Below are 24468 nucleotides of genomic sequence, written 5' to 3'. Positions count from 1 at the left end.
AAGTAGCGAACTTAAACTAGTCATAAGTCAAAACAAAACCAAAACAAAAAATAATAATAGAAAATATATAATTGTACAGCATTACTAAGTATTCTAAAGTAATCCAAGCAAGGCAGGCAGTCTGTTTCCAGCCGAAAATCCTTTATTAAGCACACAGATGTACTTATAAAGGATTTTCAACTGGAAACAGACTGCCTCACTTGCTTGGATTACTTTTGAATACTTAGTAATGCTGTACAATAATATATTTTCTATTGGTTTTGTTTTGACTTAAGACGAGTATAAGTTCGCTACTTCTACTACTATTGTCTGGTCTCATTAATATACAGTGATTAACTAGAAATATATGGACTGAAAATCTTCCACACAGAGAAGTTTCTTACACTGTTCAGTATACTCATACTCACACACACACACACACACACACACACACACACACACACACACACACACACACACACACACACACACACACGCACACACACACACACACACACACACACACACACACACACACACACACACATCTCCATTTCATTCTTTCCGAAGACCGCATCCACTGCCAGCAGTCCTCCATGGACTATATTCCCCAGCTGTATGAATCCATTAAGAGGATGAACTGTCATTAGATGCTCTACTCATCCAGTGCTATAACTTCAAACCCAGGCTTAGGCTGAAGGTATTGGAGAAGGACATGAAGCCAATATACCAAGGAGCATTCACTATAGCAGCATTTATTTTTTGCTGTGCTGCGGATTTATGAACATATCTTAACACACATATAATGGTGGCAGACAAAAACTGAGCTGACAATCAGAATGTTAAGCTCCTGCAAATAGAAAGCTAGGCCTTTTACAGAAAATTGCACAGGCAAATGAAGGTATTGTTATATCATATTAAGAATGAATCACAGTGGAAAGATACTCATATAAAGAAAATAACAGCATGAATGTATTATCTCAAGAAACAAGTCAGTTATAAATATATCATCTCTGCTTACATGACAAAATTAGTGTCTAATCATAAAATCCTCACTAAGCTAGCTGGCTGGGAAGAAAAAAATCACCTTATTATACACTGATGTACTGGTATTATCTTAGTTTTAATACTTATTTCGGTGTTGAAGACAAGAATCTTTGTGTGCACACATGTAAGTAAGGAAGTTATTGCTATGTAATGAGTAATAATAAATTTGTACTTCATAAAATGACATTAAGTAACAGATGTGGCTTTTTAATCAGCTAGCAACATCAAATAAGATATTATAAAAAAATATATAAAATGTATAAAAACAAGTAATTTTATATGAAGCAGACTTATAGGGCATGATGAATCCTACACAGGAAGTAATCTAGGTGAAGGACTGACCTAGCCTAGAAACTGATACTCCTGTAGCATATTCTTCCTAAGCTATAGTTAAAGTACTGGCATTACAAGGACCGTTTCCTTAAAACAAGAAATGTCTCTCACATATGCACACACAAACATATATATGCATGAACACACACACACACACACACACACACACACACACACACACACACACACACACACACACACACACACACACACTTTTTGTTATGCTCCACCTGGGGAAACTAATCTATGTAGACATCTCCACAAGAAATGTCAGTTGCTTCATTTTAGACAATCTGGATGTATAATGCATAAAAATGAGTATCAGCATTTGCAAATTGTATATAAACAGTCTGCAATTAGCATGTTGCTTCCTACTGTGAGAATGTGTGTTTAAGGTCTTTGTTTGTCATTGTTTGCTAAATGAAGTAGATTAAATATGACAAAAATAAAAACCAGAAAACTACCAATAAGCTTTAACAAATTCAGACCATATCTATTCAACCTGACATCAAATTAGAAGGACATTACTGGTTATTATTAAATGAGATACTGATGTTCTCTGCAGTTTTATCTCCCTCTTTTGCTGCCATTTCTACTCCTTGTTACAAGCTCGAGGTCTCCAAGTCTTTAATAATGTGCCACCCTTCGTGTCCTAGTCATGATTCTGATTGTGTGAGTGCACTCTCACACTATGCCATTGTCAGTTGTTGTTATTCAGCATCCCTACAGGGTACAAGCCTACCTGCTTCCTACCCGAGAACCCACCCAATCCTAGTTGTATAGATATAATGGCCTTGTCCTATAATGGCTTGGCTGTCACTCAGTGACCTGTGTTTGCCAGTCAAACCACATTCACTGGTTATACAGCTAGCAGTCAAATCCTTATGCCAGTGGTCAAAGCTAACCTATTAATGTTAATATGTAAGGGCTGCCCCCATGCCGTACCTAGAATTCAATTTGTACTAGCAATGCTATTACATCATGACAGATGAATTATACTGACAGTACAATACTGGATGTAAATAAATCAAAGCTGTTTTATAAACAGTGGAAGGTGGAAGTTTGATCAGCTTTAGATTTCTGTGATCCTGATCAATAATGACACAATGAACTATGGGCTTAATCTCTATGAATACCTATGTCAAAAGGAAACTGCATATAGGAATAGCCAACTCATTAGTAGGGTCAGTATACATATATATATATATATATATACATATATACATATATATATATATATATATATATATATATATATATATATATATATATATAGATATATACATATATATATATATATTTATTTATACATATATATATAAATATATATATTTATTTATATATATATATATATATATTATTTGTATATATATATATATATATATATATATATAAATATATATATATATATATATAAATATATATATATAAATATATATATATATATATATATATATATATATATATATATATATGGGTCCCATTCAGTACACCGACATGCCAGAAGGCCAACACTCTAAAGAAGGAGACGAGAAGACCGACGACGCAGATGATCGACAAGGTGAGATCCTGACAGATGAAACGCCGACATGAGAAGGTGTGAGCGTGACTCAGTAAGTGTGCGATAGAGTGAGGGATTTAGGGTTAGGGAGCGGACAGGTAAGTGTGGGATAGTGAGGGACTGTAGTTTTAGGGGCAGGTTAAGTGAGTTAGGGTTAGGGTGCGGGAAGGGTGAGTGTGCGATAGTGACAGACTATATGTTTAAGAAGGGTTAAGTGAGTTAGGGTTAGGGTGCAGGTAGGGTATGTGTGCGATAGTGACGAACTGTAGGTTTAGGGGTGGGTTAAGTGAGTTAGGGTTAGGGCGCGGGTAGGGTGAGTGTGCGATAGTGACGGATTATATGTTTAAGGGTGGGTTAAGTGAGTTAGGGTTAGGGTGCGGGTAGGGTAAGTGCGCGGTTGTGTCGGACCTTAGGGTTAGGGTTTGGGTTAAGGTTAGTGCATGTATAGTTGTGTGTAATGTGTAGTTTACGTGTTGTGTGTCGGTGTTTTGGGTGTCGGTGTTATGGTGTTCGGTTTTGTGCGTTGTCGGTATTGTGTGCTGTCGGTCTTTTGGTGTCGGTGTTTTGGGTGTCGGCTTTGTGGCGTGTCGGTGTTGTGATAGGGATCCATATATATATACATATATATATATATATATATATATATATATATATATATATATAGTGATCCTTCTAGAGGGCAGCATACTGAGTAGGTATATATAGTGATCCCTCTGGGGGCAGCATACTGAGTAGGTATATATAGTGATACCTCTGGGGGCAGCATACTGAGTAGGTATATATAGTGATCCCTCTTGGGGGGCAGCATACTGTGTAAGTATATACAGTGATCCCTCTGGGGGGTCTGTTATGCAAAGAACATGATTTATTGCTTTTGTCTTTATAAAAAAGTACTATTTTTTTAGGTGTCCAGAGAAGAATAACAATGATAAAAAGTCTGGGAAGGATAGATGACACAGACAGAAATGTATAATATACAGAATTAGGAAACATGATACATTTTAAGAAGAAACAATTTTCTGGAAGGGAAAATATTTTTTTTAAGGTTATGGAATGACAACAGAAACTATTTCTTTGTCAAAGGTTGGAAAACTTGTGAATGGTTTATCTAGGAATACTGCTTTATGTGTGTGTGTGTGTGTGTGTGTGTGTGTGTGTCAATGCATATATATATATATATATATATATATATATATATATATACATACACATTTTTTTTCACACACATATGTATAGCTAGTTCGTTTTCGTTATTTGCTTGATTGGTATATTTATTAAGAAGAGTAACATACTGATCCACACAAATCATTTTCAAGTTCAGCCCAAGAGTATTGCCTGGTTAAGTGACTTGCTAACAGCCAAGCAGCAGGCAAATGGAGGCTGAGGGAATCAAACACTGAAGTAGAGACTCCAGCTCAATAACATTTCATTGCCTTAATCCTCTGTACTAACTGGCAGATGCGTGATGGAATGGGATAAAATGTAGAAGCTACTACTAATCAGCTATATAGCTAACAGAAGAGACTTTCTAATTTATCTCTTTCTATCTATACGTGTAGTACATTGTGTCAAATAGCGATTTTTGCTTGGGCCCTTCCCCTGCCTCTAACCTTAACACTGCACTATAATTTATAAAAGCCTTCTTCCCTAATAATACGACCATTCTGATAAATTTGGTCTGAAATGATCGTTCAGGAGACTGTACACATACACACACACAGATGTATGTATATATACACACACACATACAAATATGCTTACCTAATGAAAAAGCAAATTATCACATGATGTAAAAAAAAGAACTAAAAAGATCAAAGCACAAAACAAAAAAAAACATAAAACACTATTTTATATGGGGACAGGCTCACCTGTAACCCTCACAACCCTGTAAATGATATATACCAACTCCAAGACCAACCAACAATTGGAAGCGGCAAATTCTCAGTTTCTGCTGTACCACAGTCTTGCATACAACAGCAGCTTGCATTAGGAGAATTCAGTCTCTTAAACCAGCAAAGTGAAGAAAAAAGAATGTTTGCTCTTTTAAACCTTTGCTGTTATAAATGGATTCAATGTGTTTCTTTGTACGTTTATTACATGAATGCTAAGTAGATTTTTTTTTATCGAAAAGCTGGTACATTGCAAGATACCACATTTACTTTGGGGTATTGCTATACAGTGGGGAGCAGGATTTTGGCTTTTCTCTACTATTGTGTGATCTCTAAGCTTGTATATATACTTAGCAAGGGAGTGTGAGAGGTACAGGTGGGTGTGCCCCTGAAGAACTGTTTTTTTTTTTTTTTTTTTTTTTTTAATAAAACATATTTCATCTGTGGTCGAAGGCGTGTATGACTATGCAGTGGGCCATTGCTATATTACTTGTGAAAATGAAACATTTTCTCAGCAGTCAAATTTGATTTTGCCCACAAAAATAAAACCTGCAGAAATGCACTGTGTATGTAATGTAACTTATATGAGACTCACTTGTATGGCTGTGACTCACTTGTATGGCTGTGTTGCAAGTAGGCACAGTGGAATACATGAAATATTAGATAAAGTAGTAAAGTAATAGATATTATTGGTTAGTCTGTGCAATTTCTGATAATAGCATGAATAATTGCAAATCATAAACAAAGCATCATGGACACAAATTAGTTTGATGAGGAAGCAACATATAACCTGTTTAGATAAGTATTATTCTTATAAAAAACTTTTATACAACACTCACTATTCATTTCTTAATCAAAGACTCAGCTAAACAGTTTGTCCTCTCTTTGATTTCCTACTACATACATTTTATGTTAAATTTCGAATTAATACTTTAGCATATGTTTGTTTGCTTACATATTTAGTTTTATTAGATTAATCATGGCTTTAAAATGGAAGAAATATTCTGCTCTGTCATTGCTGAAAAAGCTCTCTCATTCTCATTTCAAAGATCTGAGAGACTATAACTGAGACAATGTTAACAAGGGACTGAAATAGCTGATGCAGACTGCAGTATAGGACTTTTTGACCTTACACGGGTCCACAAAAATGGGTTACTTTTCCCTACTTTTAACTAATGTGCCCTATTTAGTAACAACACTAGAAAATCCTGAATAAACAGGTAATAATAGTCAAGACAATTACACACAAGTAGAAAAATAACTTGGCTATATGCTGACTGGTGCATAACTACCACGAGAGAAGAAGCACTGTGTACTGTCGTTTTAGATGTGATAGTCTTATTTAAAATTAGGACAGACTGAGCTAAGCATCACATCATTTTACACAATACAAGTTCTACACTTTTGGCTAGTGGCACACTACAGAATTTTTAAGCAACACAATGAAATCTATGCACACGTTATGACTGAAGACACCAGTGGACACTAAACAGTTAATACAGACATAACCACGTCAGAAAAATATTGCAGGAACAAAAATACTTTACATGGCTCAACTGGAAATGCAGCAGAAAGGCTCAGATTTTAAAATATTAATGTTTCTCTACAAAATGCCATTCTGCTCAGAGTGGTAAGTAGGAATGCCACATTTATCCACTATTAATCAGTTCACAACTTAAATTTAAAAAGAAAATTATTACCATTACTTGAGTTTTACCCATACCTGGTGTCTGGAAATTTAGGCGTCTGAGTTCTACTGGGTCTGTTGGATGGTGGGAGGGAATCTCTTTACTGTTGGGGATGCTACTCTTTCTTGATTCAGACTCAGCTCTTTTTCTAGAAAAAAACAAAAATAAAGACTTCAAAGTTGTACCAATGTTTACATACAACTGGCACAGTCAAACAAATATGTTGTTAACCATGAATTCAAAATATTTTACATTACAAAAGATTAACAAAAATTTGAGTAGAATAATTCTGTAGGTCCCAAAACATTCAGCAAATGGTTTCCTTCTGGTGTAGATATACAGCATTTCAGTTATAGAAATAATATCCATAAACCCTAATTGTCCCTATATGCAAGTCCTTGCATGATAGCCATTTGAAAAAGTGGTGATTTTGCTTTTTGATTTTTGTGGTTAATATTATGTTACAACCTGAGCTATATATAATAGGATCACAGGATCATAGGAAGTTACTATGCGAATGGCCGTGGGGCCCTTCCAAGCTTAGCCAAGAGTTTTATCTCCAAAAAAGAACCCTCAGTCAGCACCTGTTGCCCCTGTCAGTGAGGGACACAGCTGGAATTCCTGGGACAAATTTGTGGTTTCCCATCCAATCATCAAGGTTGCACTTGAAGAGGGTCAGCGAGGTACTCTATTTGACATGTATGAGAAGTCTATTCCAGAGATGGGGCAGCCTCTGAGAGACAAACTTGTCTCTCCAGCAGGTTTTGTTGATGTTGTATATTAGATTTAGGCTTTTGAGTGGGTAATGCACAAAGAGTTAAACTTATAGATATGGAGCATCTCTAGTAGTGTAGGGTGTGATATTGCCTTGTAGGCGAATCACAGATCACCCCTGAGCAATCTGTACAATATCGAGTAGAGTGATAGTGATTTCAGCCTGTCTGCACAGGACAGATGTTGGAGGCCATGGATTCTCTTTGTGAGGTATTTCTGTGGCCTTTCCAGTTGGTGCAGGTGTTTGGAGACGTACATACCAAATGGCACGTTATACTCAATTACTGGCCTAATGAAGGAGGAGTACAGAGAGGTAATAACCTCCTTTTCTACGAATGCAATCCCTTTACTTATGAGATGAACCAAGTAAAAAGCTTTTCTGACCACTGCTGCTACATGATGGTTGAATGTGAAATTGTTGTCAACCTGAGTACCCAGGTCTCTCACCACAGGTTGTGTGCTTAGGGGTTGCTGCTGATGTGGTAATCAGTAGGGGCCGTGTTTTTCCCAAATGGTACGACAATACTTTTTTTGTGTTTAACTTAAGGCAATGACTTTGGCACCAGTCATTTGTTGCTGTGATACCCTCTAGCAGTATGTTAACATCATTTGGGGAGTCAATGACAGCACCCAACTTGCAGTCATGCACAAACTTGATCAGCCACAGGCCTTTGGTCTTTGCCTGGACCTCTGAGAAGCAGATGCCAAACAGCAGATGTCCCGGGAAAGATTCCTGTGGAACACCACTAGTGACAGGTCTGCTGTTAGAGGTGGACGCACCTATTGTGACTTTGTGGGTCCTATCAGTGTGCCAGTTGGAGACCCACCTGATGAGACAGGGATTTACACTAAGTTGTGTTAGCTTTTCAATGATGCCCAAGTGGGGGGATTGTGTCAAAGGCTGTGGCCAAGTCAAGGTAAGCTGTATGTACTGACTTTCCCTCATCCAGGGCCTTGGTGACAGTCTCAAGGAAGTCAACCAGGTTCAGCAGGCAAGACCTGCCCTTGACGAGTCTTGAATCTATATGCACATCATGACTTGGGCAAATCATACAAAATTATTTGAGTGTTAGAATTATTGATTACTGACGTGGGCAAACCAGTAAGGCAATTCAAGTTTCAGTCCATTGGTTCTTTAAAGGCAATTACAAACAGTACCATTGACAGAAGAAATACAATATGTTTAAAAAATGTCATTGTTGGATCAAATATAACTAACTCTAGCTTATTTTCAGAAAAGTTATTTTTGTTATTAGAAAGTGCTACAAATCAACTTAGATTTACTGTCACCCTCCAAGTGTTTTAAGTTTTGCACATTATCCTATTCTGTTAAGAAACCTTAAGGAAAATGCAAGGTAATATTCAAGTATTGGAAGTTCAAATTATGGTACAGAAATCAGCAGAAAATATATGCTGAGTTTTAAGTAGCATCTTCTGCTTCTGGGGGAAAAGCATCAAAGTACACCCAGGATCACTGCACAGTGTTTTCTGTAGTGTTGTGACAGTTTCGACACTCCAAGAAATTACTCTTCACCGCTATTTCAGGAATCAACAGGCAGCCTTTCCAAGCATAGTTGTTAAGCTTTTAGAAACCAGCTTTAACAAATGTCTTTCGAATTACCTCATAATTACATTAATGTTCACTTTTGCAAATAATATATATTTTTAAATGTCTTGCTATCTTTCAGTAGTATAATTATAACGCACCGTTAACAATCTTCTTTTTTCTTAAGTCAGAAACCTGCCTTCTGCTTCTGACCTTGTGACAGGCAATTAAAGTATCACTTATAAATGATTTTAAACCTCAGCAAGAGTTTTCATTTCTAATCATTTTAAGTGAAAAGGGTGCATCCATGTAATAAAGGTCTCTAAACACACAAAACATGTTTGAGATTTTTTTCTCTGCAGGTCTTAACTAGATTTCAGTCTTCCCCTGACTGACTTTAAACATTCCTTTTGCTTTACATGACTGGAAGAAGGCATTTTTTTGCCTCTGTTTCTGACAGCTGAATTCTTTTCAATTGATTAGGTGAATCTCTTAAAAATTAACCAGGGACCACGGAGCAGAGACAGGAATGTGAAAAATCTTTATTGTCATTTCTCTGTAGTAATTGGAGTATGAATCACTGACATAAGTTTTCGGTGATTTATGAGGCATGGCATTGGGTTTTGCTTGGTATTTTATGTCAGTTAAAAAGACAGGAAATTACGATGCACTGATTTCAAGAAATGGAAAGTCATTTGAACATACATTTATTTTAAGCATACATCCAATATTTCTGACGGCATTCATTAGATTTCTGACTCCGAACATATTTCAAACTGAGTGACTCAACTTTCTGATTTTATTGCAAACTAAAACTCCCTAGCGCTGTCATTTAACAGCAAGTGTAGACACTGAATTCTGTTCTCCAAACGTTTGCACTTTGAAGTTAGAAAAAAAGTCATCTGACTATACAGCTTACTTTAAGTGTAATAACTGCACATTAGACACTAGCCGTGGATCCATATTAAAATAACAATGGCTAGCCCATACTTTAGAAATGCGTATACTCTCATTTCTGAGATTACCTACCCATTACACAGTCAAACACAACTACCTTATCCTTTGCTACTTACCTGTCAGGTTTGCTGTTCCATTGTAATGCAGCAGAAAGAGAAAAAAAGGTTAATTTTAGATGGGCAGTAGCAAGAACAGTAACCATGACAACAGGACATTTCAGCTATGGCTCCTTCTTAGCAGGGACATAGTATTTAATGCATAAATTATGTGCTGACAACCCATCAGTACTGGTACAGTTTTTATAATCGGAATAAATGCAGGGCAAAAGCTTTAGTTAAACACCAAAAATCATCTGCTAAGATAGGAAAACATTTAAGAACAAATTCCCCATTTTGCGGCCATCACTTACAGCATTATAACAACACAGAAGGATGTGGTCAATTGTGAATTGTTTAATTTCATGATAACTGAGTGAAATGCAATGTTCTGATGAACAATTTATTCTTTTGTTTGGTCCAGTTTTACACTTTATGAATAGCACACCTTAAAACAATATGGTTGAGAAACAAAAGCATAACGGTTTACCTGAGTTTATGAACAGAAACAGGGTAGCTACGTTCAACAGTGTACCTTTTTCTAAGTAAGGTACTGTCTAATTGTTGTAAATAGTGAACTGTATGTAAAAAATAAAATAATAAGAAAGGTATTCACACAGAGTAGACTGCATTAAGGCTTCTGCATAAATAATGGTTCACTTTAGTAATGTGTGAGCATTCTTTGTTTTATTTCTACATCCATATGTACATTCTTGGACTGACTACCATTGAGTTGTATTAATCACATTTTTCTTTCATCATGTGTCCATGAAGAATTCGGCATAAGTTTTCAACACTAACACTATAAGTTAATATTCAGCATATTCATTTTTCTAAGTAATTATATTTCATAATGCTTGCTCCTCAATATCTTCTGACAAATGGCAATAACTACAATGCAATGCTGAAAATGTGATAGCACTCTGTATGCCTATAAACATGAAAACAAATCTATTATTATCTATTATAATGTATTAAAAGCAAAAACTCAGAAACATGTACTCTTCTCTGTATCTCATCTCTGTGGATACCAAATGTTTTCCTTGTCAACATGGCACTGATCTCTCCCATCATGCTGTGTTTCTACATTCATCCAACATTCCGTCTTTTTACCTGTGCATTCCTGCAGCTACAAAGCACATGTGTACCAGACCACTGGAACTAGGGTATGATGCCCACATGTACTACATGTTGTTTGAGCTCAATGAATGGCACAGCTTTATCATGGAAGGCAAGTGGAAGTGCAAGAAAAAACAGCCAAGCTCAGCTAATTTCTCTAAGTGAGGGGAGGTTCACCACTGGAATGCTTCTTGGTGGAGGCTGCGTAGCAAAGTGACAGTAATGCCTGCTAACAGCAGTTACAAAGAAAATAACTGCAGGGGGAGGGGATCATATTGTGCATATTAGTATATTAAAAAAAAAAAAAAATATATATATATATATATATATATATATATATATATATATACACATATATACATATACAGATATATATATGTAGATATAGATATATACACATACACACATATTAGGGTAGCAGCATGTACAGGAATGGGGTTACCTCAAGTAAAATTAAAGAAGGAGGTCAGTCAGTGTACAGAGAGTAGCAAATTAATAAATAACACACAAAGACATATAGCTATATACCTGAACTTGATCTAATGATATGAGTGCTACCTTCACATTAAATAGGATTATAATACACTATCTTGAAATTATAGGTTCAGAGATTAGTACTTGGCTAACTGCCCTTGTGAGCCATTTTAAGCCTAGCCAATTATCCCTTGTGAGACTCAAACCCTGCACCTTGCGTTTGTAAGGTAAACACCTTAACCATTAGGCCACCCTCCCAACTCAATTAGAGTTAAACCTCCATTAATGGTTAACAATACTTGATTAAGTTTTCTTGCAATGGATTACATATGATGTTTTTATACTTGAATGCATATGGCTTTATTTTTGGAACTATGCATTATATATAATGAATATGTCAGAACATACTGACAGCAGGATGAAAATAATTCACATTTTCCCCACTAGACTATAATGCCATATGCTAGCAAAGTATACATTATTACTTTTTTCAAATGTATTTGTTAACTGAGCAAGTGAAAGGGTCATGCTCAGATCTTTTTCAACCATGGCTCAGGCCACAAGTGCAATACATTTACACACGTAGTCTGTTCAGAGTAACCAATAACTTGGTTGTTTTTTTTTTTTTTCAAATACCAGAAGGCACATGAGTGGTGAGAAACAACTTATGTAGCTCAAAGGAAAATAATGAAAAACACAATACGTGCAATCACCTCATAGCAGTACTGAAAACTGAACTCTTAACACTGTGAGACAGGGATCTTAACTATGCTATTTAAAAATGAAAAAAAAATGTTTTTATCCAAAGACTTAATTTGTTATAAACGTAAAATGTCAGTCATAACACAAAATAGTAACATAATAAATAGCAAAACATAGCAATGCACACCACACAGACATACACATTATATATATATATATATATATATATATATATATATATATATATATATATATATATATATATATATGGGTTCCATTTAGAAGCTCGAAATACTGAAATCACTAATTTCAGTATTTTGAGCCCAAGAAGCCAAATCCACATAATAGCAAAAGTTTAGAAGCATGAAATTCAAAACCTCGAATACCGGAGGTTTTGAATTTCGAGCTTTTAAAGTTCCGCTATGGTTATGTATTCAGGTAAGTGTCTGTGTGTGTTAAGGGGTTTGGGTAGGGGCTGTGGTGTGTGTCAGTGTGTTTTGTTGCTGTGATGTGTGTGTGAAGAGAAAGTAGCTTGTGTGGTGGTGTTTTGTGTGTGTTTGTATGTAGTGCGACCTCGGAGTGAGAATGAATATTTAAGTAGGGGGGGTGCAGTGGGGCTTGCTCCCCTACTTACATGTAGTAGAGTGATTGTGTGTTTGTTTGTGTGTGTGTGTGTGTGTGTGTGTGTGTGTGTGTGTGTGTGTGTGTGTAGTAAAACCGCGAAAAAATTCAAAACTTCCGGTATTCAAGGTTTTGAATTTCGTGGTTTTTAGTTTTTGTTGTTTTGTGGATTCCACTTCTTGGGTTTGAGATACTGAAATTCGAGATTTCAGTATTTCGAGCTTCTGAAGTGAATCCATATATACACCCATTCACACACACACACACACACACACACACACACACACACACACACACACACACACACACACACACATTAATATATATATATATAAATATATATATAGATAGATATAAAAAACAAATGATGGCCATTAAAAAAAGCATAAGCATGCATATCTATGACTAAGACAAGAGGTACATGGTAAAGCCATGGGAGGACTGTGCAGAACTACAGTTTCCTTTAAAGTTCAAACTGCAAAATCATTCCTCAGTAGAGGAAATCATTAAAGATTTATGGATTTCTTTTTCCTGATGCTTACACTGCTTTGAGGAGAAAACTGCTAGGTATGCCACCAAATCAATAATGTCTGAGATTCTCCTGCTGAAGCTGGACATTACTGCAGTGATGTACCTTGCTGTCAATTTTCCCCCTATATAACAACTAGAACAATTACTTTCTTATATATGTAACATATATCTGGGAAGGTGGGTTGATCATGTGACCCTTTTCACCCACTAGTCAAGCTAAAAATGTAGAAATTACATAATAAATAGATTAATGTATAGACTAAATCTGTACATTTTCAGAGAACATGTTTATATACAACCACACGTTAAAGTACAGAATAATTAAATAAGAAAAAGGGTAACTATTTGAAATGTTGAGATCCACTACACTGAATTCCAAAACACAGAAACCGAATGGTCGAAAAACAGCCTCACATATACAAAGTCCAACAGGGCCATTTCCTGGAATATTCCCTTTTCTCTGAGATATGGCAATTTCAGAATTGGCAATTACATTCTGGTGTGTGTGTGTTGGGGGGGGGGGGGTTATAGGAGAAGAGCAATGTTTGAGATGCGCTCTTCTCTAGTAGATTCAACTTTTTTTTGGCTTGTCAGCCCTCTGCATCTTGAGTGCTGACCTTTCAACAAGAAGCCAAGAAAAAGTGATTTAGGGAAGAATACTTTGTGAAAGCAGAACTGGGTCGGGGTTAGAGATGATTGTATAAATATTAAGGGGATCTAGCACAGTATTTACACTGATTGATATGAACACTTTCCAGTAGCAGAGGAAGGGGCTGGAGCTCCTGCAGAAGACTACAACTGTTGTAAAAGGTAATGTCTAAGTAAATTCAGTGCTCATAAGTTACTACAGCACGGATTGTAGGGGGATGAGTTTATAGTCAGTAAAAGAGTGGACAGGATGCAAGTTTAGAAACATGGCAACAAACAGGAAGGGTAATCGTTGGTCAATATCTAGGGTGCTAGTAGAGATAAGATGGGGGCCATGATGAGTTCTACATTTCAGTGGTTAATACAATGGCATGATTTATTTATTTATTTATGCAGGTATGAATATATTTATGTACATCGTAGGTATGTATGTATTTATGTACTCCCCTGATAATTTGGTTGCTTCCTAATTAGCCATAAGGAAAGGATGTTCAAGTCTGTGCATTAAGGAGAAGTTTTTGTTTTTGCTCACAAAACCAGAACAATTTAAAAATGGTAAGCACTGTAACTAAGATAAAGAGACAATACAGTGCACAGATATTTTTTTCTTTATCTTAACTTTAGGTTCATTGGCAGAAATGTAGATACAATTCGATGGACCGTTAATAGCCTAGCTAGAACACCCAAGATCAAACGTTATCTGTAGGGAGCATTACAAGAGAGAGGTACAGAGAAGCCAGCTCTGGTGGCATACAAGGAGAGAGACCAGACTGCATCCCCAGGTGACTCCAGTGCCTGAATGAGCTAGCCAGGAGGGAGCTCTGGATCTACACTTCAGTGACCCCTAGTGGGCAGACTAGGCATTGCACAAGTGGAGCATGACCCTATAAGCAACAGTGGCCATAATGCAAGTGCACAGGGCTGAGTGAGGAGCAGCTGGCCACTACATGAGAGGGAGTACACCACAAGGAGAGAGATATGTCACTCTGTAAAACCAGCAAGCTGGCCCACTCTCCCTACTACTCATCTCTCACCACACTGGTGACAGAATGGGAAGACTGGGCAGGAATGACTGCTCTTGACTAATCTAGAGATGCCTGACTCTCACCACTCTGAATGAATGGGATCACTGGGTGCCAGTACAAAGCAGATAGGAAAAAATAGGTCTGTGGAGAATTTGTGGTGCACATCCAACAATCTATGGTAGTCTTGAATGTAGCTAAGGAACTACTTGACTTAACAGGCAGAAATAATTTATTCCATAGGTGGGGAATATGCTGTAATAAGAACACATCAAGAATACATCAGTATGCCCTCTTCATTTGTTAATATAGACTGAGGTACTTTGAATGTGTATTCGATAAACCTTTTGTTCCAGTGAAGATAGAGTAGTTCAAGGAAAGTGGAGTCTTTCATGGCAAGAACGACCAAATGCTGGTCACCATGGAGGAGTCTAAATAAAAAAAAAAGAATATAAAAAGATGGTGCGACCATTCAGTCCAAGTAGCTAAGGGCCCTATTTAGTCCTTCCAGTTGAGTGATATGTTTCTGTAAGTACATACCAAAATGGGCATTATATGCAATCATGGGGCAGAAAAGACAATGGAAGTAAGCCATCTTTAACTGTGGACGAGATACCATTGGTTATTAGTTGGACCAATTCTACCTAGTATGATGATTCATCATAGTAGAATATAATATGTTTTGGCATTTAGTTTGAGGTCATTATCCTAGCTCTAGCAGATTGAGCAGTCTACCCTCTTCTTTTGTAGGTTGTAGTGGTGTACTTTTAATCTCATTTCAGAAAACAGCTTAGACTTGAAATGTTTATGGACTGCAGACATGGTGTTTGTTCTTTGAGCATTACAAGAACACCCTCAATGTGCAGGGTGGACTTAATGCCACCACTCAGAGGGTACTGTTTTAGGTCTATAACTGAGAACACTTGCTTATAAGAAGTCTTCCTTTAAACACTATACAATTAGTACAGCACACCAGGTATTTAAAAACAAAAAAATCAGATTTTGTACAAATTTTTACAAGTATTTCACAGATATTACCAGACTGCATTCCAAAACAGGACTACTTTTACATGAACATAACTTTTTATCCCTTTGTGTTAGACTAGTACAGAACAGACAGGGCAGATGACAACAGCTTAACACAGAAACACAGACAGCGTAAGCTCAATATAATTACTTCCATCAACATGTTTTGAACAGAGCTTGGGGTGGGGGTGATATCTCTTATCATGTTGTTCCTTCTTCGTAATACTGTGCCAGCTTTACTGCATAAAGGCCACCACATACCATTATTTTTCTAAGTTGTTTCCAAACTGGAGAACAGATTAATTGTTCTTTGACAGTTGAGGTCCTTTTGGTTTTATTTGATTTTTACAAACATATTTAGATTAAATTCTATTTCAGTGAATGCTACTCAAAAATTACTCCTAGTTTGATTGTTGTGGCTGGATTACTTGTACAAGCTGGTAACTTAAGGGTTATTATTTGAGTTGGGGTTGGGGATGGGGTAAGACTGAAGTTTGGGTTTTGGCTTCTGACACAGTTAGGTTGTATCTAAGTTCTAGTTTTAATGGTATGAATTATGTGACATTGTGTTCCTATATATATATATATATATATATATATATATATATATATATATATATATATATATATATATATATATATATATATACACACACACACACACACACACACACACACACACACACACACACACACACACACACACGAGTTCTTTTTAATTTCTCCAAGTCTTTTGGGTTTCTAATACCAAGATGGGAATGGACCCCATTCCTAAATCAGTGTGATCATGTTCATGAAATTAGTATTGTTTCAATCTCTGATGTTAGCCAGAAGTGCTCTTTGTAGAATCCGCAATATGCCCAGTAATGACTCCTTCTGAAATTCATACAGAGTTACATGTACTGGTAACATATCTAAGTACAATTGTAAATTCTTTCTATAAGACCCACTGCTCCTACTACTATTGGAACTGCCTGGGTATTTTTCTTCCACATTGCCCTTATTTCTGCTTGCAAATCCTGGTATTTTATAACTTTGTGTATCGCTGTACATTACACACTATAGTCACTGGGTGTAGCAATTTCAATAATCAATGCTACTTTTATCTTCTTTTCATGGACTACTATATCTGGTTTTCTCGCATCTATTTTTTGAACTGTTGGTAACGCATGATCCCGGGTCTATATCACAACATCGAAGATGCATTACTTCGAATGCGTCTTCATCGAACCCATAAAAACGAAAACTGAAAACAGCGAAACTACATATTAGCGATTTATTTCCCTGGGAAAGAAATCGCTTGTCCAAAAAAATATATATCACTACACACAAAACAAAGTGGGGGGCTTGGCCCCCTACACCCCCCTATCTAAATATACCAACTCCGAGATCGCACTACAGTTTACAAAACAGCAAACTACCAGAGGCAGGCAAGCGATTTCTTTCCCTGGGAAAGAAATCTCTCATATGCCCTTTCACTGTTTTTAGTTTTCATTATTTTAAGTTCGGCGAAGACACATTCTAAATTATGCGTCTTCGACAATCTAATAAGAACCCCATGATCCTATGTAATATAAACTTCATCATTCTCTATAATGCTTTGTAGCTGATGTTTCCAGTGTTTTTCAGCTACTTCAGTGTTATAATGTTTGCACAATCCCCAGTGCAACAGTCTTGCCACATTATTATGTCTTTCAGTATGCAGTCCTTCTGCCATTACTATATCATAATCGGCAACAAGATGTGTGAATGTTTCCAATTCTGTTTAACAAAACCTATGCTTGTCTGTTTTTCCCATGTGTTCAATGGACTTTGTAAACCAATGTGTACGTAAGTCCACTATCTTTGGCCGCCAATATTAACATTTCATCTTTTGGTTTAAATTCACCTCTCCTTAAGCATTCCTGCATTCGATCCTGATCAACATTAGGTTGCTGCAAGAGTTTTATATACTTGTAAAATACAGTTGTGTACCTACCATAAATGTAGATGCTCGAGTGTATTCACTGTTGCAGTCATTACACTTGGGTTATCCTGCTGGCAGGCGATCCTCAGTCAGCCCGAGTTCCAAAGTCTTGGTCCAGCATCGGTTGCTGTCACCTTTTCCCTGACGTCAGTGCGCCAGGGGTATAAAAGTTGCACCCGGCGCCATTTTTTTCAGTTTTTCTTGCCTCAGATGTCAGGTGCCCCCAGATAGGAAGGCTGGAAAGATAAAACTATGCCAGAAAACATGCATATATTACTATAAGCATTTCCTTCATCTACAAACAAATACACAACATAGGTTGTATAGAGTTGAGAAGTACAGAAAAGTCCCAGCAATGAAAAGGGGGATGGTGGGTGGGTAACCTGGACTGCAACAGTGAATACACTTGAACATCTACATTTATGGTAGGTACACAACTGTACTATGTTCATCATGTTTCACTGTTGCAGTCATTACACTTTGTAGAATCCCAAAGCTGAGGTTGGGCGGCTGTGTCTAAATTGGATTTGAAGAGGCTACCAGGCCCTGCAGAACTGCAGTGGCAAAGCCTGCTCTGGATTTAGAGTAGAGAGGTAAGTGGTAGTGCTTGGTGAAAGTGTGCACTGAGCTCCAGGTTGCAGCTTCTAAAATGTCTTTGGTTGGTACTCCTCTGAGAAAAGCTGCTGAAGTGGCTGCTGCTCTGGTAGAATGAGGCCTAATGCCCTTTAGGCACTGATTTGCCATGTTGTGCATAACAGAAGCGGATGCAGTGGCCTATCCATTTTGAAATTGTCTGCTTTGTAATAAGCTTTCCTTGTGATCCTGCAGCATAGGCTACAAACAGGTGTTCAGTTTTTCTGTAGGCTTTTGTTTTGTCCAAGTAGAATCGTAGCTGTCTGTGTATATCCAAAGAGTGCAGAAGTCTCTCCCCTTTATTCTGGGGATTTGGGTAGAAAGTAGGTAAATGAATGGTTTGGTTCAAGGCCACATTGGAGACCACTTTTGGCATGAATGTTGGGTTTGTCCTGTGAGAGACCCTGTCCTGATGAAAAATGATGAAAGGTTCCACTGCCATTAATGCCTGTAACTCTGAGACTCTTCTTGCTGAAGTTATTGCTAGGAGCAGAGCAGTTTTCCATGATAAGAATTTTAGATCAGCTGTGCTGGCTGGTTCAAAAGGAGGCAATGTGAGTTTTTCTAAAACAAAATTGAAATCCCAAGTTGGTAATGGTGCTCTCCTTGGGGGTCTTATATTTTTTGCCCCTCTGATGTACTGTCATAGTAGAGGATGTGAAAAAATAGGAGGTTCCATATTGTAATTAGCTGAAATGGCAGAGGCATGGATTTTAATTGATGAGAAAGATAGGCATTTGTCCAGCATCTCAGTTAGGTATTGTAAAATCTGAGGTATATTAGGGACAAGTGGTATGAGCCCTTGTGCCTGGTTCCAAGCACAGAATCTCTTCCATTTTTCTGCATAAGATTTCCTAGTGCTGGGCCTCCTGGCTTCTAAAATGACATCCATAACAGCTTTAGAGAGAGGTGCAGTCTGAGTGGCTACAATACCTGCCATGCTGCCAGATTTAAGGTTCTGAGTTGACTGTGCAGAATCTGATTGTTTTGTTCTGTCAGAAGATGAGGAATTTGAGGCAGAGGCCAAGCTGGGCCTTGAGACAAGCTCTTTAGGATTGGGTACCAGTGCTGGCGTGGCCAGTCTGGGGCAATCAGGATCATTTTTGCCTTTTCTTGTCTGACATTTAGGAGTACCTTGGTAAGGAGAGGCAGTGGAGGGAAGGCATAGGCTGTCAGGCCTTTCCAGCTGAATGATAGAGCATCCATTTTCCATGCTTGAGAGTGATAAGTTCTTGTGCAGAATTTCTATAATTGGTAATTGTGAGGGGAGGCAAAAAGATCTGTGTCTGGGCGTCCCCATTTCCTCGTTATCATGCTGAACACCTGTGGATTTAGTTTCCATTTGTGAGGATCCATGAGATTTCTGCTTAGTTCGTCTGCCAGTGTATTTTTTTGTTCCTGGCAGGAACTGTGCCTGCAGATGTACTTGATAGCTCAGTGCTGTGTTCCACAAAGTCATGACTTGCCTGCATAGGGGGTAGGAATGTGTGCCCCTTTGCTTATGTACCACATAACTGTGGTATTGTCCGTCTTTATTAATAGTTGTCCTAGATGTAGTAGGTCCTTGAAAGCTGTCAGGGCATTCTGTACAGCTAGCATCTCTTTTTGATTGATGTGAAGATGCATTTGTTCCTTGGGCCACGTGCCCTGAATAAATTTTTCTGCAATATGTGCCCCCCAGGTATAATCCGATGCATCCATTGTTATTGTCTGCCTGGCTGTGGGTAAAGTGAAAGGCTGTCCCTTGTTGTGGTGACAGGCCTGGGTCCACCATCGAAACTCCTGTTGTAGGCAGGGAATTAAAGCTATGATTGTCTCCAGGCTGTGACAATGCTGAGTCCAAACATTTTTTAGATACCACTGTAGTTTCCTCATATGCAGTTTTGCATGTGGAATTAGTAGAATGCAGGATGCCATGAAGCCCAGGGCCTGCAGAATTTTTCTTGCAGGGAGCTGGGTTTTTGTTGCCATCATTTGAAAGTAATGAGTCAGTTGCCTTTGTTTGTCTGGCGTGAGATAAGCCATCTGGGCAGTTGTATTTAAACTTGCACCCAGGAATATTATCTCTTGAAAGGGCACTAGTTTTGATTTCTTTTCGTTTACTGTGTACCCTAGGCAAATTAGCAATCTTTTTACAAACGCCAGATGCTTTAGAAGAATGTCCTTGCTCTCTGCTTGAATAAGGCAGTCGTCCAAGTAGGGGTATATTTGAATTCCTTTTTGTCTGAAAAATGCAATTACTGGTGCCAGGCATTTTGTGAAGACCCTGGGCGCAGTAGATAAGCCAAAGGGTAGTGCAGAGAATTGGTAATGCATTGAGCCTGCTATGAATCTGAGGTATCTTCTGCAAGATTGTCTGACTGGGACATGCAGGTATGCCTCCTTGAGGTCCAAAGTAACTAGCCAAGCCTTCTTGCCCAGCATGGGCAGAAGTTGATGTAGTGTTAACATTTTGAATTTTGGAACATCCAGGAAAGTATTTAGGATTGACAGGTCCAGTATTGGTCTCCAGGCTTTGTCCTTTCTGGGTACTAAGAAAAGTCTTGAGTAAAATCCTTGTCCCTGTTCTTGCTGTGGAACCTTTTGAATAGCTCCCATGTCCATAAGAGCAGCAATCTATTTTTGTGCCTCTGCCCATTGGTTTTTGTGGCAGGTCTGGCATACCTTTTGGTTTTGGAAGCATGTGAAAGTGGAACCTGTAACCCTGAGAAACAATATTCAGCACCCATTGGTCCTGGGTGATCATGTGCCAATTTTTTGAGAAAAGTGCTAGCTTCCCCCCTAGGGGTGCTGTCAAGATATAAGTGCTTGGCATTTGCAGAGGGAAGTCACTGGGACTGTTTCATATAAGGTTGTGATTTGTCTTCCCCTCCTTTGGGGGCTGAAGCACCCCATTGTTTAGGTCGGTAGGAGCCTTAGGGCTGAGATCTGCCTCTTGGGCGTCTGTATCTGCCTCTTTGTGGCCTGTCTGACACTGGAAAGGACCAATTTTTTGAAGGCCAGTTTCTGCTAAATCTAGGTGGTTGCACCTGTAAGAAATCTTTCACTGCCTGCATTGACTTTGCTTTATCCTCCATTTTCTTTAACACCTCTTCTGCCTTAACACCAAACAAAGTATCATGCTGTAATGGAGCATCCAATAATTTTACTTTAACATGGTCAGGTAAACTCTGTTCTTTCAACCAAGCATGCCTTTGAATAACAGAGCCTGTAACTGCAGCTCTACAAGAAGCCTCTAATGAATAAAAAACACATTGCAGAGTATGCTTTCCCACTTGTTCAACTGCATGCAATAAATCATGCATTTCCTTACTGTCAGGACCTTCTGTACTTGAAACCATTTTCTGTTTTAACAATGACATGAGGTACTGTTGGTATTTAAGCATGTGAAACTGACAGTTTAAAGCTCTTACAGCTAAAGTAGCAGAAGTGTAAACTTTTTCCCCCATCTGTCCAGAGCTCTGGAATCCCTATCCGAGAGGACAGGATTTTTAGCAGTGGAAGCCTTAACCCCTTTTGGACCCTGAGAAATTGTTTCTGGGTCTGCAGCGGTGTTTTTGTAAAGAAATCTATGAGAGTCAGGGACTCTGTAGTACCTGTCTGGCTTGACTGGTGCAGGGGGTAAAGAATCAGGAGACAGACTGGATTCAGAAAAAACATCATCAACAATATCAAGCACAGGGGGGATAGCCAGGGGCCTGTGCTGAGGCAATAAAAGGAAGTCTCTGAGCCTTTTCTTGGATTCTGAATAATCCTGGCTCTCCCAATGGAAATGCTCCCTCATGGTGTGCAGGGTTGCCCTAAAAGAATAATCCTCAGGCGGAGAGGCTGAAGGTATGGACTCTTCTGCATCAGAGTCCTCATAGGGAGGGAGAGAATATCTCTGATCAGAAGAGGAGTCAGAGGAAATAGAAACCTGGTCAGAGGAATCATAATCAGTGTCTTGCCTAGGCCTTTTGTCAGGAGGGGGATGTGAACCCCTGATTAAAGTAATAAGGTCTTCGGCCATTTTAAGCATCTGTTTCTTTGGCATGGATGACTGTTCTGGAGAATGCTGTACTTGTTTCCTTGTCTTTAATGCTGTTTTTGACTTTACCTTTGCTGCTGTAGTGGGCTTAATTATAAGCTGTGAAGGTCTGAAAACACCCTCAGAAGCCGATGCCTGCTCAGCAGCTCCAGACCCATCTGGGGGTATAGTTTCCATAGGCCTAATACCTTGAGTTTCCACAGGCCTTGGTGTCTCCACGTGGCTGTCGGTTATGGCCCGTGGCTCTGAGGTAGCGGGTGTCAGGGGCTGCGAAAGCGCCTCACTGAGAACCGGCGAACTGGCGACTGGCCTAGAAGAGGCTTTGTCATCGGTTTTTGACCTCGGATGCCTGTCCTTTTCTTTTTTTTTCCTTTTTTTATAAATTCCGGTCGTCGGTTGTTCTGATGGCATTATGTAATTAAACCTTCGGCCAAAATAATGTAGAGCAAAATCAAACCGACGTTTAATAATGCGTTTATTGAATCTAGCACAAAACTGACAACTAGTGACGTTGTGGTCAGGGCCTAGGCAAGGAATACAGTAAGAGTGAAAGTCCTTATGAGGTATTTGCTTTCCACAAGAAATACAAATATTAACTTTTACTGACATCGGTCTGGAGCAAGAAAAAGTTTCCCCAATGGGGTACTTAGCTTTATTGAAGACTTCGGTTCTGAAACTCAATTTTGAAAATCTCAGGAGTCGGCCAGCCGGCACTTGTGAACTGCTTTTGCTTCGGGCACGAAAGACTGAAGAAAATGGCATCGGGTGCAACTTTTATACCCCTGGCACACTGATGTCAGGGAAGAGGTGACAGCAACTGATGCCGGACCAAGACTTTGGAACTCGGGCTGACTGTGGGTCGCCTGCCAGCAGGATAACCCAAGTGTAATGACTGCAACAGTGAAACACGATGAACATCTATATTTATGCATTTTCCACATTTCTTGCTTCTCATTTGATCCTTCACCTTATATTCGTTCTTTTGGTTTTTGGCCCATTCAGTTGTTGCCTGTTTTTTTTTACTTCTGGTTTGATCATCTTAGACTTATTTTCCTCATGTTTTAAAACATTCATTACGTTTGGATCTTGTGAGGTCAGCAGATGTGTGCAGTGCCGTCAAATGCTTTTTTGTAATCTGTCCATGCCATACTTACATTTTTTTCAACTTTTTACATTTCTCCATTATGACTTAATTAACAACAAATGATCCTATGTTCCAGATGACTTTTTTTATTACCCTTTTGTTCTATTGCCATGATTGAGTTTTCTTCTAAATGACTATAAGCTGTCGGCATCAATTCCAGTGTATAGTTTATAGGCCATTAGAAAGGAAGTTATTGGCCTATAGTTTTTAGGATAGCTTGCAGGTTCACTCTTAAGTAGGAGCATTGTTTTTCCTGTTAACCAGGATGGTGTCTGTTTGAGGTGCGCATACAAATAGTTCTTACTCATGGCTAAATGTGCATGTAAAGATATTAGTACTTTTAGATTAGGTACAGAATTTAGGTCTCGAGTTTCCAGTTAGGAGCTTTTCTTAACTTTCAGTCTCTGCCTGTTACTTCATCCCATATCATATCCTGTACATTTGAACTTCTTAGTCTTTCTTTTTCTTTTTCTATCCATTCAGCATCTTTGTTATGTTCCACAAGATCTTCATAGATATTTCCCCAAAATGTATCTATTTCTTCTTTTTTTGGTGGTGTTTCAATTCCTTTTGCCTTGTTTCCCAGTTCTCTATAAAACTTTTTGGGTTCATCAATAAATTGCTTATTTTGTACTTTTCCTTTATATTTATCTGCATATCTTCTAAGTTTTTCTGCCTGTGCTTAT

At 38.2% G+C, this 24468-nt stretch overlaps 1 protein-coding gene across 2 annotated transcripts in view; it reads right to left on the bottom strand.

Annotated features, from left to right (window-relative positions):
• PTPRD (protein tyrosine phosphatase receptor type D) overlaps nucleotides 1-24468 on the bottom strand; it is a 6523893-nt gene that overhangs the window by 280355 nt on the left and 6219070 nt on the right. For both annotated transcript variants that reach the window (XM_044061085.1, XM_044061086.1), the window contains 2 exons: nucleotides 9891-9902; nucleotides 6533-6645 (listed from right to left, as the gene is read on the bottom strand). In XM_044061085.1, coding sequence (XP_043917020.1) covers nucleotides 6533-6645; nucleotides 9891-9902 — 125 coding nt within the window. The remainder of the gene's footprint in view (nucleotides 1-6532; nucleotides 6646-9890; nucleotides 9903-24468) is intronic.

The sequence above is a fragment of the Protopterus annectens genome, chromosome 2.part0 (genome assembly GCF_019279795.1).
Source record: "Protopterus annectens isolate FY-2018-M chromosome 2.part0, PAN1.0, whole genome shotgun sequence".
Lineage (NCBI taxonomy): Eukaryota > Metazoa > Chordata > Ceratodontiformes > Protopteridae > Protopterus > Protopterus annectens.
Note: the sequence above shows the minus strand (reverse complement) of the source record. Positions and strands in the feature narration are given on the sequence as shown.